This window comes from Sebastes fasciatus, chromosome 9 (genome assembly GCF_043250625.1).
Source record: "Sebastes fasciatus isolate fSebFas1 chromosome 9, fSebFas1.pri, whole genome shotgun sequence".
Classification (NCBI taxonomy): Eukaryota; Metazoa; Chordata; class Actinopteri; order Perciformes; family Sebastidae; genus Sebastes; species Sebastes fasciatus.
Window position 1 is genome coordinate 19,826,142 of NC_133803.1, and position 16,105 is coordinate 19,842,246.

General features: G+C 40.0%; 1 protein-coding gene across 2 annotated transcripts in view; it reads right to left on the reverse strand.

Moving 5' to 3' along the window:
- macrod2 (mono-ADP ribosylhydrolase 2) overlaps positions 1–16,105 on the reverse strand; it is a 455,425-nt gene that overhangs the window by 103,320 nt on the left and 336,000 nt on the right. For both annotated transcript variants that reach the window (XM_074646542.1, XM_074646541.1), the window contains exon 7: positions 5,083–5,113. In XM_074646542.1, coding sequence (XP_074502643.1) covers positions 5,083–5,113 — 31 coding nt within the window. The remainder of the gene's footprint in view (positions 1–5,082; positions 5,114–16,105) is intronic.

Consider the following 16,105-nt stretch of genomic DNA (forward strand, 5'->3'; position numbering starts at 1 on the left):
ATGTCACATATCCATTTTGGCCTGTACGTCACCATCCATCACCTGACATTCTTCATTTCATTTCTTTAATTCAATCCGTAAAAGTGTCATCCCTGTCCAGAAACTTAAATTTACTTTTACGTTTTAAAAGCAATACTTTGCTATTTAAGTCAGTACAGTTTTCAAATCATTATAGAGTCAGACACTAACGAGTCAGACACTAACGAGTCACAGTCAAGACAGAGTCAGTCACTAGAATCAGACACTAACGGGTCAGACACAAACGGGTTAGTTACTAACCAGTTAGTCACTAATGAGTCAGACACTAACGACTCAGTCATTACAGAGTCAGACACCAACCAGTCAGTTACTAACAAGTCAGGAACTAATGAGTGGGACACTAACGAGTCAGATGTTTTTAAGCACTAACAAGTAACTAAAAAGTTCTCATTATTACTATGCGTCAGGGTCTTATGCTGCTTTCCAGACAACTCGGAACTCGAACATTTCCGACCTTGATCCGATTTAAGTTACTACAGTTTTTAAGTCACTACAGAGTCAGACACTAACGAGTCAGACACTAACGAGTCCAACACTAACGAGTCAGTCACTAAGAAGTCAGTCACTAGCGACTAGGTTACTATGAGTCACTCACTAATGGGTCAGTCACTACAGAGTCAGTCACTACAGAGTCAGTCACTACAGAGTCAGTCGCTACAGAGTCAGACACCAACAAGTCAGACACTAACGAGTCAGTCACTAATGAGTCAGACACTAACGAGTCAGTCACTAATGAGTTAGACACTAACGAGGCAGTCGCTAACGAGGCAGTCACTAACGAGTAAGACTCTAAGAAATCAGACGTCTTTAAGCACTAACGAGTTACTAAGCGTAAGGGTCCTATGTTGCGTTCCAGACAACTCCAAACTCGAAAATATCTGACCTCCTACTAGGAAATGTATGAAAAGGAACACCACCCAAAGTACTTGTAAACTCTGGGCAAATCTATCTACCCTGACTTCATGAAGAGGCAGTTGTCTGACGTCATACTTGTAAATGGTGAACCATCAGCTAAAAGCCAACGTAAAGTATATTTGCCTGTATTTCATTAAAATAATACCTTTAGTAAAACCTATTCTGGATGTAAAGTGATGTCAAAACTTGTTGCCATGTTATTATGTAGCTGGTTACGGTAAACAATCTCTGAAAGTTATCTTCTCTGCACAAAAGTAATTCAGTAAAACGTTACAAATGCCAGAAAAATGTGGAGGCTGCACTGCTGAGAGTTCAATTGTGTGTACACGTGCCAAAGAAACATCAGTTTGTTACGGTCAGCCATGGTTTTGGTTTACATGTGCCGTCGTGCATCTTGAACGACTTGGAGGTCGGAAGTAGGAAATTTCAACTGGGAAAATTCCAACCTCTGTGTTGTCTGGAATCAGGATAGAGGTTGTTGTTTGCCGTCCAGATTGTAAAGCCCCTTGAAGCAAATTTAGGATTTGTGATATTGGTAAGTAAATTAAATTGACTTGACTTGATTCGACTATGGGGCCACACCAAGTTTTATGCTGCCAAAATAACGATAATAGCAAGAAAAGTGGCAATGCAACATGAAGCACATTCGGATTACTGTGCAATGTGCTCCTTTCCTATGCAATACAGGAAAATATGAGGATAGGGAATGCATTTTACAGAAATGACTGCTGAACTTATCATCACTGACTGTAAAACTTGCAGTGAAATAACCAGCAAGGGAGGAAGAGGGAAGAGAGAACGAGAGAGCGAGGGAGAATGAAATTACAACTTTCGCCCCTCTTATCATTAACACTTCAGTAATAGCCATTTTGAGATGCGTGCATAGACAGGTGGCAAACAACAGACAATACTGCAGAGAGAGATGGTGAGAGGACATGATGAGGAGTTGTTGTGCAGTAAACTGTGCGAATTGCAAAAGTGATGGGTGGAAACTGTTAAACATCCCAAGAGGGGAAGAGTTCTTCTATCCAGCACAGAGTATAATTATAAACATCTAGTGATTTATAAGCCCGAAGGCTCTCTTTAGTACACACACTGGGCTTCGCTAACAAGTGTATGCTATGTTGTTTATCAGGATGCACGACCACTTGGACTGTCTCGTACCCATTTACATGCATGGAAGTTTAAGTGTGCCAACTGTCCATTTACGTATAGACCTGCAGCTGTATGGTTTTCAATCTGTGTTGAATAACTGAAGTGCACCATAATTCGTTTTTTCAGCATCCTGAATGTTAATAATGTGGTAGATGCTTTATGCCCCGAAACTGGTGAGGAATGAAAAAAAGGGAAGTTACTCTGTTACTGTGTGTTTACGGCTGGTTTAATAAGCACATCAGCATTTTGCCAGGCTCTATAATCAGTGATTTGCTAATCAGTAAGTGTATGTTGTGATGTTTTCAGTGACAGCTGCCAGTTAGTCATAATACAGGGTTGATAAATGAGGACGAGTGATGGCTTTGGATGGAAATTGCATCACTTTGTTCTGACATTTCAGAGAAAAAACAGAGGTAGTCAGTAATTCACATGTGTGCAAAGAGGCTTACAGATGCTGATACCTTATTGTATATTTAAAGTACAATACAGTGTCATCTACAAATGAGTAAAACCTAATAAATCTATATACATAACAGGCTTCTAATATTATGACTCTTTACACCGGACATGGCATGACTGGCATGTCTATTTTCATATATGCTACCTATGCCGACGCATGCTCCCAGTCATGTTCTTGGATTATTATAAAGATATAGTGGATTATTACACAGCTTTGTTGAATACTCGATCCTGATTGGTCAATCACAGTGTACTACGGTCTGTTATTTCTTTATAACAGGCAGTTGCTATGTATAACAGTGCGTTTCTATGGACGCAGCTCGGATGTTAGATTCTGGCGGCCATTTCGGTGTCAAATTATTGATTTCTTTTCTTTTAATGTGTAATAAGCAGGATAATGTACAGCGAGCCGGTCACATGTTTGTGAAATAAACCCCTTCAAGGTGATGCATGACTTGCCTTACATAATGTCTACCTGAGCAGAGAATGAAGTCGCTCTCCCTCAAGTCAGGTGTTCAACTGACACTGATTTTCACCTATTCTTTTTTAAATAGATGCCGTTTTGTTTCACGTTGAGCTGTAATAAGCTAGTTGCATCACAGAAATAAGACATGTTACGACACAAGGAGCAATGCAGCTCATAGAGGCAAAGCTTCGTGCCATGCGTGATATTTGTGAAAAAAATCTATGAAAATTAGTGACGGTTGACACTTCACTTGCATTTTGCATCTCAGCTGCAAATGTCTGCGTGTACAGTTAAACAGCCCAGCATCAGACCTTCATTAGCGGCAGAGCATTAAAATAACTAAACTGTGGCTGTGCTCATTTACACCATCAGTGCCAGAAAGCACCCCGCTACATTGGAAACAGTAAATTAACACCTAGGTATTATGTTTTTTTAAAAGGTTGCCAGCTTTGTTGGGAACAAAAACTCAACACAATTACACAAGCGTAAGATATTAAAATATTATGTATGACGGAAACCTCATGTGGCGAGTATCTACAGCACAGAAGCATACGCCAGGTGGACAAAACAAAAGAGAAATGAGTTGTCAAGCATCTGAACAGAATTAGGGCCATAGAACAGCTTGTTTTGTATTCTGCGTTTCAGAGGGAGATTACATCATTCTTTGTGAAGCAAAGCCTCCAGCTCTTTCAGTGAAGATGGAGATGTAAACCCATAAAGGATTTATCTTTGGTGACTGGAGAGGCCATGGACAGGTTATGAGTTCACCGCTTTTGAATTTGTTTTACATTGGGCCCAGTTGCATTATCATCCTCTCAAATGTATATGGGAACATCTTGGGGAAACAGTGTTTGCACCATAGGGAGCACCTGGTCTTGTTAAATGGTCTCAATTTCCGTGGCGGTAATATGATCACGGAGAGTGATCAGAGCACCAAACGACTCCCACGAGACGACTGCTCAAACAATTACAGATCCCTGACCATGTTTAACAGTTACTGGCTCACATTGGCCTTTATTTAAACCAAGGCAAAAGCACAGTGGTACACAAAATAGGCATTTTGGTCATTTGCAATTATTCAAATTCAAGTAAGTAAACCAGAGTTGTGGCTGCTTTTTATAGTACCGTACTGCTGCTGACTTGTTAGCGGCAGCAAACGGAAATTAGCATGTTTATTAATCCTTACATATTTGGCACCCACTGTGATTATTATGTGCAAATTCAATGGATGGCGTATACTGTATACAGTGTGTCAGAATGGTGAGAAAATAATTATTTCTTCTCAGCAGAGGCAGTTTACTCTATTATATAAACTCCAGTAGCTTCCCTGCATCCAGCACCGTTTGCCATCATAACTTCAAAGCCTGTTTATATCACCAAGTTTGGCATGTTTTCAATGTGACTTTGTTTAAGTCTAATTAGCACACTCGCTCTTTGCCAGCGATGCCTTGCTGCATATCGGGCCTGGTCCCACGAGGGAGTACAAGCATTGTTCCGGGTCTACTTTCTGTTCACCTTATACTAGGTTGTGTCTTTGTGCAACATGGTGTAAGGTGAACTTGTTGGTATGTTTCCACGTACTCTATTCTTCTTCAAAGACAAAGCCTGTACCCACTGTACTCCCCTTGATGCAGAATTTGAATATAATATACTTTATTTGTCCCCTTGGGGAAATTATTTTTTTCATTCTGTTGCTTTTAATCTTGATTTACACACACATGCATCAAATATGGAGAGATGTCAGCAGCACAACGCCCCAAAGTAGTTCGGGGTCCAGTGCCTTGCTTAAGGGTCCCTCAGCAGTGACCAGGAGGTGAACTGGCACCTCTCCAGCTACCAGTCCACACTCCGTACCCTCCGGTTCCCAAGCCAAGACCCTACGGATTGAGCTACTGCCGCCCCAAACTGAATGATGTTTGCAACATAAGGCAGGTGCACATGGCTATTATGTGCAGCGTGTTATGATAAAACATGTATGTAAAGCAAAAAAAATAAAATAAAAATACAAGGCAAAGGCAACCAAACAAAATAAGAGAGATTAAGCTTACCATAGATGCCTGTGGATATACATGGGAAGGCCTGTGTAGAAAAAGACAGAGAAATAAAAGTCAAAACATATTCACACGGATTGAATAATGGGACAAAGCAGCAGCTACTTTTATCAATCTCATTGAACACTAGCACAACATCTGCATTAAACTGACGCACACCTACTGTTTACCTTTGTATGTTTGTTGTTTACCTCTACTGCTTCACTTGTTCATTCCCAAGAGGAACAATTTACAAATCCCTTGCGCAAATCCCTGCAATACTAATGCAGAACTGTATTGTAAACCATACTCCAGCTCCACGCACACATACACACACACACACACACACTTTGACAGTGTACCTTCCTCTTGACATCTAAAAACAGGCACATTAAATTCATCCCGGACTCGAACACCCCTATTCACACACACACGTTAGATCGATTATCACGATCACACTGCTGCGTTAAAGAGGCTGTTGGACTGTCGGAAATCCCATCATGCACTGTTGCATGGCCTATCATTACTTAATGCCCATACTTGATGTCCATAACAGTCGTAGTTTGCATATGTTGCTTGAGGGGATGCTGGATCAGACTTGTGTGAATTCAAAAGGTACGCGTAGAGCTTTCTGCTTAATAATCTCCAGCACATGAATATGCAAATGAGGTCGACTGATCCTGTCTGTCGCCTACAGCCTAAAATTTACACACAGACCTTCTCTTTCATCGATGTCTTAGCCAAGGACTAAGGTTGCTTCGCATCTAAAATGCATTTTCAGCCTATTGATACATGAAATTAATTTAATTTAATTAATTTAGCGAGATAGACTGCTTTAATTCTGTGTAAAGTTGAAATAAACTCAGCCGGGTCTCAATAACAACAAGGATATCACAGTGGGACTTCATTCAAATGATGAGATCAATAAAGACAAAATCACAAAGTCATTGTCGCCACATTTGGATCAAAAGCAGGAATCAATGATATCCCACCAACCAATAAAGTGGTAGTATAGGGACACATACACAGAACAAAAGAGACATGCAGAGAATCAGAATCCATATTGTGAATATTTTAGCTAAAGAGCAAAAACCTACATATATTTATGGCTGTCTTTTCCAAAAAGATTATAAAAAGTAACCACCTTGTAATAGTTCTTGCTTTGTAGCACTTTGCAGCAGACATATTATTCAAGCATGGCTTTATAGCTGAAAATAGTTCCATTATTCTTTACTTCTGTGAGCAAATACATTATGATACATAGGCCTCGCTGTAAGCTTCCCTATTTCACATTCATCTTTTTAAGTGTATTAATAAACAGTAAAGAGAAAGGATTTTTTCAAAGGTCCCATTTGTCCTCAAAAGCCGCTGAATACGTGCTTTAGTTCCCGCATTCATCAAAAGGCGTGGCCACAGCATTAATATAATACGATGACAAATGAAGGGGAAAAAGGGAAAACATTTCCACCAGCAGCTCACGACTATGAATATAGAACAACAAAACACTACAGAGATTCATCAAAGAATAGCACGCATATGTCAGATTCTCCCCGTGCCAAGACTAAGCCCAACAGTTTGTTTTGCCACACTGACCCTGTCAAGTTGTATTTAGAAACACGCTGTTGTTGGCAGCCATGCCAAGATCACTTCGTTTTAGAACTAAAAACACAATTAATGGATCTGAAAGAGAAAGATAACAAACACACGTCTGCTCCATGGTGATTACACAAACAAGTTCTAATCTGGTGAGTCTTTTCAACTAAGAGAAGAAATAAACTTAATTCAGACATTTTGAAAAGTACATAACTGATGAAAAAGACTGATAAAAATACAGACTTTTTCCTCTAAAGCATCACAACCTCTGACTCCCCTTTGAAATGCAATGGCCAGTGTGTCCTTGCTTTATGCGAGGAGGAATGAGTCTCCGTTTGTATTCTTATTTACCAGTTTTCAGGTTCCGCCTGTCAAGGTGAATCTCTCTTCTGTAGGGTGATTTAAATCTTTTACCGGAGCTTTGACCTTTCCAGATGACTGTCTGGGTCTGACACAAACCACAGATGATGAAGCGTGGAGAAGCATGGCCATTTTTAGTCCTGCGCCAAGCGCCGCCCACCATGGCACATATTGAGACTGAGGGCACAAAATGGTCAAATATACCAATGGTATCAGAAAGAAATAACAGCTGAGATTTAAACTAATTCGTATTTGGAAACCCCAAAGGATGTCTAAATTAATAACAGCACATATGAAATGCAGTGTTTCGTATAGGTATACTTATAATTCAGGGACTCAATAGCAACATCTTGGCATTTACACCAGTGAAAATCTCAACAGCTAAATTATGCCAGTTCTACATTTGGCAACAGTCGATACAAACACGAATCAAGATTTACTTCAGCAGGAAGAATCTATTTGAAGCTGTGTAACAATAAGGAGGAAGTCAAATGAATTTAATCTTCAGACAAGATGAGTATTATTTCCTGTCAATGCCTGCAGCCAGTCTCGGCTGCCAAACTGATCCCGAGCCAGAAGCCTTGTTATCTTCTCTCAGCGACGTCAGAGTCTCTTCAACTTGAACTTCTGCTCGGATGGCAACTAAACCTTAACACACCGCGGGCTGTGGCAGTGACATACCATCAGCATAATCAATTAAAATCTTTTTTATTAGTTCCCTGGCTGATCCATTAAAGGGTATTGATCTTGCTGGTGTGAAAATGCATCGGGTAATCACTTAACGGGATGCTGTAAAGAGCCGACACCTTCGTGGCACATGCACACACGTCACTTACTTGTTTAAAGGACGGTTATTGCAAAAAGTGAAGAGACGTATATATGCAATAAAACTGTAAAGCCTGAGGAGCTGTTTGGCAGATGCACCTCCTTTTTCATGTATAAATCTGCCACACATTGCAATAAATGACATTAAGCTATGCACAAATTATAAATGCTACTGATAATCAATATCTGTAAATACCAACATGCTCAGTAGTATTTATGAGCTTCAAGTGTTGTTGAACAAATTAAAAGTTTCAATAAAACTGCTGTTAAATAAAACTTTCTGAATGTACAGGTGAGCAAGGGGAGGACGCCAGTACCTGTTTACTGCAATAGTAGTACCTGCTTTAGTATCACATTTATTCCCATGCAGAGTGGGGTTGTAAGAAAACTGTGATAAACATGAGTATCACATTATTATGTGTTGTGATACTCTATAGGTTGTAGCGGGCTCAGTTTTAAAGCTAGAGTGAAGATAATGATAATCATATGAAACTAGAAAACCTAAGGAATCCATTGGTACCACCCATGTCATACTAGCTTGTCACGAAGGAGGCTAAATAATGCTCCAAATTTAGATTAAAGTTTGGCGAGGAAAAACTGGCATGGCCATTTTCAAAGGGGTCCCTTGACCTCCGACCTCAATATATGTGAATGAAAATAAGTTCAATGGGTGTCCACGAGTCTCCCCTTTACAGACATGCCCACTTTATGATAATCACATGCAGCTTTGGAGTAGTATAAATGTGTTATTTTTGCCTATTCTAAAAATGGTGTATTTCTGGTGTGTTCGTTATACTATGACAGTTTTCTTATAATTAGATTTTAAAAAATCGCAATATATCACAATATATTGAATCGTTACCCCTGTATCATGATACGTATCATATCGCCAGATTCTTGCCACAGTCCTAATGCAGAGTGGATGAGTGGTGAAGGTCAGTCCTAATGGAAATGTTATATCAAATGGAACTTTTAGAGACAGAAAACAAATGATTGCCGGAGTCCTTTAATTTGCTAAAACTGCATGAAAGCCAAGAATACTACATGTGAAAGCAATAAAGAGCTGCAGCAGATTTCAGAAGCAGCCACAGCGTGCAACGCTGCAAGAGCAGCAAATCCTGTTTCTCTTTTTCTCTCCCATCAACGCCGGGCCACCGTAGAAGCTATTTTGATAGTTGTTAGCGTACATACTTGTACACCTGCTTACATTGTATAAGGTCCAGAGTTAATAAGGACAGTCAGCGGTATATATGACCTATGATTCGCGGTGGTTTAGGTTATTATTTCTATCTCTGGCTGCTCATTAGGAGTGAGTCAGCATGTTCGCCCGCACCCTGGCATGAGGCTGTGCCTGACATGTTGGCTTGTTGCTGATTTTCTTTGCTTAGAGATTGTTCAGAAATTGGTCACCAGGGAAATTATTCTGTTGCCGGGGCTCCTCCCTAATCTATCACATCTCTTTAAAGTGGAGCACCTTTCCTCTCGGCATCTCTGCACACAGCTCGCAGTATATTAAGTACAGCACAGAGTGGCTGCAGTAATCATTGTCGGAAAACTTGCCTTACATTCAGGCATCCTTTTTAATGAAGATGGCGTTAATTATAATTCACATGCATTTACTGTAATGGTTACATAACCCAACCGCTTATTAAAACAATGATTTATTCACCTCAAAGTGTGACTAGAGTTTTGCAAAGACAGTGCTCATAAAACTAAGTCACTGTTATTCCACTGAGAGCATGATAGCCTGCAGCTTTCAGTCATTTGTTAAGCAGCAGGAAGTGACACAGTAAAGATGGCTCAACCTGTGGCAAATAGCGGCTGCCCTGCTGTAGCTGTCACCGTCCCATGAGCAGACGGGTACAGGTAAGAAAAGCATGCAGGCACACAGTGGCTGCAGGATCGTGCCGGGGGAGCAGCTCGTCTCGGCTGGCTGAGTAAATAGCACTGGACACAGGGTGCTGCCCCCGTAGCTTGAAGCCTCGAAGCCTGTTTGCAGATGGAAGCTCTGCTTATAAATCACAGCGGCAAGGGGAGACCTTGTGCAAATGCGACCACAAGTATATGTTATTATTCACCACTGTTGCCAGCACAGTGTGGGCTTACAACAGAGTATCAGAACATGAATCCGAGAGAATCCCCTTTGTTGACTGCTGTAATTCTTTAAGCATGTAGGTCATGCCTGGTTTCTCTGTCTGAATCAGCTACCTGCTGCTGCCGGGGAGAGCATGTCACGGTTACAGATCAGGATATTCAAATATGACACATTAACACCCTTTTATTCTGCATAATACCACACTCCGTATTCTAATGTGAGAGCTGATTGTTTGAGTGCCATTATGCTAAATGGAGGATGGAGAAATGCAGAGGGTGAGAAACCTGGAACCTAATGGCCCGAGTCCCACCACCCGTTTTTATACCTGCCGTGATCAAGTATAACTATTATCACAATAATACCTGAGTGTCCATTAAGGACTCAGCACCACTGGCTGTGTTTACATGCAGGGACTAACTTACCCGCCATGATACTCTGGAAAAAAGCTTATTACGGATAAGCTGTATGCATGCATGCACCTCTGCTACCTTGTGATGGAAAATCTGTGTTGTAATGAATAAACCAGAACAGAACCCTCTTGTCCTCCTCTGGGGTCCTGTCAGAAATGAAGTATGAAAACATGTCACCACCAAGTACTGTAAATCCTTTCCCTAAGCAACAGCAGGTAACGTCTGATAGAGAGGAAAAAAATGACAATCCAGACTATAGAAATTGTAAATAATGCTTACCACAATGTTTTTGTTGACACCAACATGTAGCTATCGCGCTGTGCGAGCGCAAGTCTGCAGCAGCAATGAAAACATACAGTGAAAGGGGTAAGACGTTCCCACCTCACACCTAGATATTTAATATTGAAATGTGCCAGCCATCTTAATCTGGTCTTTTATAACCACAGTGAGAGGTTTATTGTGTTATTCTAATCCAAACATAATATGAATCATTTTAAAGCAAGATTACTTAAGTAAGGATTATCAGAGTTCTCTTTGCATGTAAACAAACTTTGCGACAATTTGATGAATAAATAAGAAACATTTTTTGCTCTCTGCCTCCCTATTTTCCACTTGTTGTTACAGTATAATGTTAGAAACTACAGGTTATTCGGTCAGTCTGTAGGACTCCAGACATGAGGACGGTGTGCATAAAGGGCTCAAACAGTGGGACAAGTGGTGCAGACATTGGGATTGGACCAAAGACAGATACAGTAGTTGGACATAATGAACAAATCTTTTGCCTTAATGAAGCTCAGGGTGTTCTATGATTGCTTTCATCACACTGAGTTCCACAGCACCGATTCCCAGCTGCACATGCAATGGGAGGGAGAGAAAGACTGCGGCATGTCTGTCAGCCAAACGGGTGACAGAGTTGAGATGAATGGGCAGAAAAAAGGTGTAAATGCTGCAGCATGTGGATAAGGCCGAGCAGTGGAGCACATACAAGCAGCTACTGAACTGATGGCTGCTTGATTCATTGGTCCATGACCGGCTGTACTGTATGGTTGATGAAGCACAGTTCACCCTGAAGCCCAAAGCTACAGAGCAAAGGTAGACGAAGAAGCTTTTGGTCATTAGACTGAGAACGAGAAGGAACTTTTAACATAAAACTGTAAAGTACCTGCAAAACTAACATACATACATACATATTATATATATACTGTATATAGTTTACTATATATTGTAGTATTTTATACATATACTAATTGTGACACTGATTCCCTCAGTGTTAAAGAGTGAGTTTTTAGAACGGCATAAAAATGATACTACTCTGAACTGAAGGCACATGCAACCAGACGTCTACTCATATTTATGTATGACTACTCCTGCTCAGTATCAGTTGAAATTACATCACTGACCACTGAGCAACGGAGACGCAAAGACAAAAGACAGGAATTCACATCGGCGAGACAAACTGACTGACCTCTGCGTAACCCGCATGTGATTGACAGAATTGAAATGAGTAGGCAAGGAACGTGGCAGGTAAACTCAATAACGTAATGTATTCCTACTATTCCACTACTCTGTACAGCTGCAGGCAGTCTTCCATGTCAGATATCTTCTGGTTTTTTAAAATACAACTTATTGATTAGATTAGTATACTTGTGGTGGGTGAAATCAAGACATCTCTGCAGGCTGATCTGAAACGCTGTGGATTATAGAGAGAGAGCCTCAGACCTCAGACATTGTCCCGCTGGTAGAAATAATGCTGCAAATAGTATGCTATCCAGAATTTACCATGTGAGCCATTATAGTACAAGTCATTTGTCATTAATTTGTTCCAACACACCTCAAGATTATTTGAATATCGGCTTTTATTTCTCAATTTGTGGTACAGTATCTAACATCCGTTTCCTTTAAAGCCTTGAACTTTACCTCGATTAAGATCCTCACCCTGACATAATTATAATGGTCTTATGAATTTTTTTTTATCGTATTTATCGCAAGAGCCATGACATTATAAACTGTATGAGGCGTTTTGATTGAATCCTGAGGTGGTAGCAAAGAAAGCAGTAAATGAAAAAATTAAATAAAACATATGCATGGTAATTCTGAGCAAAATGTTTGATTTGAATATTTGAACCTCAACACTCCGCAGTGTAGGAGACAGACACCATTCAATATGCCTCAAGGCCTCCAAAGCCTGTGATTATTCCAATGAGTGCTTCAGAAATGTAGAGCATAGTGTGTAGCATTAGAAGTCATTTGCATTTTGGGGGCCTGAATTACAGGTGGGCATAAAGAAATGATCAAAGCAGGGAATAGGAGGATTCTGTCTGAATCCATCAAACTGCTGTTTCATAAGGTATCTCCAAGTGAGAAAGCCTCTGAAATGTTGAAGATAAAACGGAGCAAAAGAGACAAGCTGAGCCATATATCCCTCTATGGAAGTTAAAACCAGGGCATATGTGGATTTTCAAATATCCACTCCCCATGTCAAACTGTCTCAGTAGAGATTAGCAGCATACGGAGCTGGGAGGTTAGAATTATAAGTAATCCTAAAATATAGCTCATGATTTGTACTGCGCAAGAGTAGATGAGGCCCAAGTGGTTGATCTAAATCAGTAGTAAAATAATAATTAGGAAGCATTTTTCATGAGACATAACATTAATTTCCATTCATATATCAACTTCAACAGCACATTTAATCAGAGAAAGGAAAAAAAATAAGGGTTTCTGGTGTTGCAATGTGAAAGCCAACCTACGGTACCCTTCCAATGTAAGGCTACTAATTAGACAATTTTTTCCTTTCAAGGCGTCCTTCAACATTTTTCAAAAGCACCATATCAAAGGGGCTTCAAAGCCAAACCCTCACTCTGAATTTTGAGGTGACAGAACAGCATACATATGAAGACTTGGTGCATGGCCCCTGTCTTTGTGCCACGACCAATGTGAGACAAAAATCATGGCTGCTGCATATTGCATACTAATGACTGCCACCAGACAACCTACAAAATAAATGCCTGGCTATACTGGGGCTGTATTCTGTGACAAAAGCCTCGCTAGCATCCCCAAACTGACCAACGTTGTGTGAACCAAGCTACTAAGCAACCACCACTGACATCTAAAGGGAACATGGATGATTGATGATTTAAACTGACCTTTATTCCGTTGCCCTGCATTATTTAGAGTATAAAAGGTGTATTGATGAGCTACTGTGTGGTTAGGGATGTGCTAGTATTTTTGACATTACATGTAATGGGCTAAGAGCTATTGCGCAGCGGCTATAGAGGAGTCGGTGTAACAAGGTAAAACAGAGAAAGTGCATGAGGTCAGCAGGGTTGCTCAAATTAATATGCTTGATGTGAAAGTAGAGACTATAGCTGCAGCCCAGTAGTCATCAAGAATATCGGAAGCGCCGTCATTGAATGATATCCCTCACTGACATCAGGAGTTTGGATGTGAATTCACAAATCCCAATCAGTGGGCAATCTCCGAGTCGGAGAATTGAAGCCAATGTGGAAGTGCCTTAAACTTGCATTCTTTCTAATAGCCAGCAGGGGGCGACTCCTCTGGTTGCAAAAAAAGTCTGATTGTACAGAAGTCTATGAGCTCCACCCACTCACGTCACTTCTAATTGCAAAAAAACAACATGACAATGACAATGGTGACGGTCAAAATGCCAAACTCGAGGCTTCAAAACGGCAGTCCACAAACCAATGGGTGATGTCACGGTGACTACGTCCACTTCTTATATACAGTCTATGATCCCAGTAGAAATGAACTCCCTACAGCCTCGACCTTTGAAAGGTCACCGCACAGTGACAAAGTCATATTTTTTTTCATCACAAAAACCTTATACAAGATGGCAACATAGATTTCCTGCAGATAATAACATAAGTTTGTTTATATAAAAATGATCTTCAGGAATTACACAAACAGCTACTTTTAACATTACAGCTAATTAAGAGACCTTAACCTTACTTTGTAGGACTTTTTATTGAGTATCTAATTGTATAAAATGGAAAAGCTAAGTAAAATATTACCCAGATTAATGTAGATGGGAGATCTGCATAGAATCATAACAGATGATAAAATAGGCCATAACCACATTTCCCAAAACACTACATACAAAATAAAAAACTAACATTCATTAGGAGACCCAACCTCATTAACTGCAAATCGAATTGCGCTCTCTGTACTGGTGTAGCAGTGACCTCATGGTAAGTACATAATTATTATTGAACCATAGGAACACATTTTCCAATTAGAAGAGTGTCTTTTTCCTGTATACATTAAGGCAAACACACACATATTCTTCTGATTTCTTCATTGGCCTTGTACTTTAGGAATAATTACTCCAAAATTTGAAGCCTGGGATGTTTTCGTCAACTGGGAATTTAACGGACTTAATGAATTCTTTGTTAACGGAAGCTCAGGGTGCTCTGTGATTGCCTTCATCGCGCTCAGTTCCGCAACACCGATGAAAGTTGATCCCATTTGCACAACTCCAGTGATAGATATACCCGTGTGAGCTCCTGTGATGCAATGTTGAGGGGCTGCAGTATGTTTACGAGCCAAGGTAGACTGGGGTGAGATGAATGGGCAAAAAATAGTGCAGCTTCCGTGGGCAGACAGAGAGCCCTGGATAATTTGAAGTTTTTTTTTTTTTTTTTTTTTAAACGTCTGTTGGAGGCAAGCTATTTCCATCTGTGTTTGTGCTAGAGTAGGCTAAACACATAACTGATCTATCTCTGTACTGAATGGGCAGGGATGAAATTGATATTGATCTTCTTACTGTATGTAATGCTCGGTAAGTCAGCAAATAATCCCAAAATGTCCAAGTATCCCTTTAGAGTTTAAATGCATCATTCTATAGATTATTCTGTATAGGGCTTTGGATGGCAAAGTAGAGGGCAAAAAAAGTTAGACAACAGCAATAATACTGCGTTATCTGTCAAATCTACCCTTATCAAAAAAAAGTTTATTCCAGTCTGCTATTAATATGCTTCTTTTAAACTTAAATAAGAGAGTATGCTTTTAGTTTACTTTGTATGTACTTATCAGAGATATACTTAACAAATTATACTTAAGTATACTTGGCTTTTACTGACAAGTATACAGAAACGTCTACAGGCATGCAAGAAAAACTAATTTTCCCTAATTTTCATCACAAAACATCAAGTGAAATAGCAAAATAGTTCAGTGCTTTATAAAATACAAATTAGATGTAAACTAGTTGTGCACTCAAACATTACTATTCTTACACTTAAAGTACACCTAAAAGTATACTTTTATAAAGTGGGCCAATTTAGTTCCAAGAAGCATTGAAGTACACTTACAAGTACGCTACTAATACATTGATAATAGTATACTTACAACATAAAGTAGACTTGGGAAATATACTTGAACTTCACTTTAGTTTACTTCATAATAACTTGAAGTATACTACTTTTACAATAGAACATGATCGCATGTCAAAATTCATTAACTTATTTGACACCTACTTGCTGAACTTTAGGTAGATTTTAGTATCACACAGTATACACATATGCAGTTAAGGAACCTCCATGTACAGCAGAGCTTTGGTTCAGAGTATGAAAGCCCGTTTCTCCATGTAGTCTGTGGGCAGACTCGGCCTCAGCTGTGCGCTTTCACTTTAAAGCTCCCCACAACATGAAGCCATAAATCTGAGCTTGCCCAGAGGTAAGAGCAACCAACACTAATTAACAGTAGCAGGATGAGAGGTCAAGGCCTGTGTCGTATTAGCGTGAGA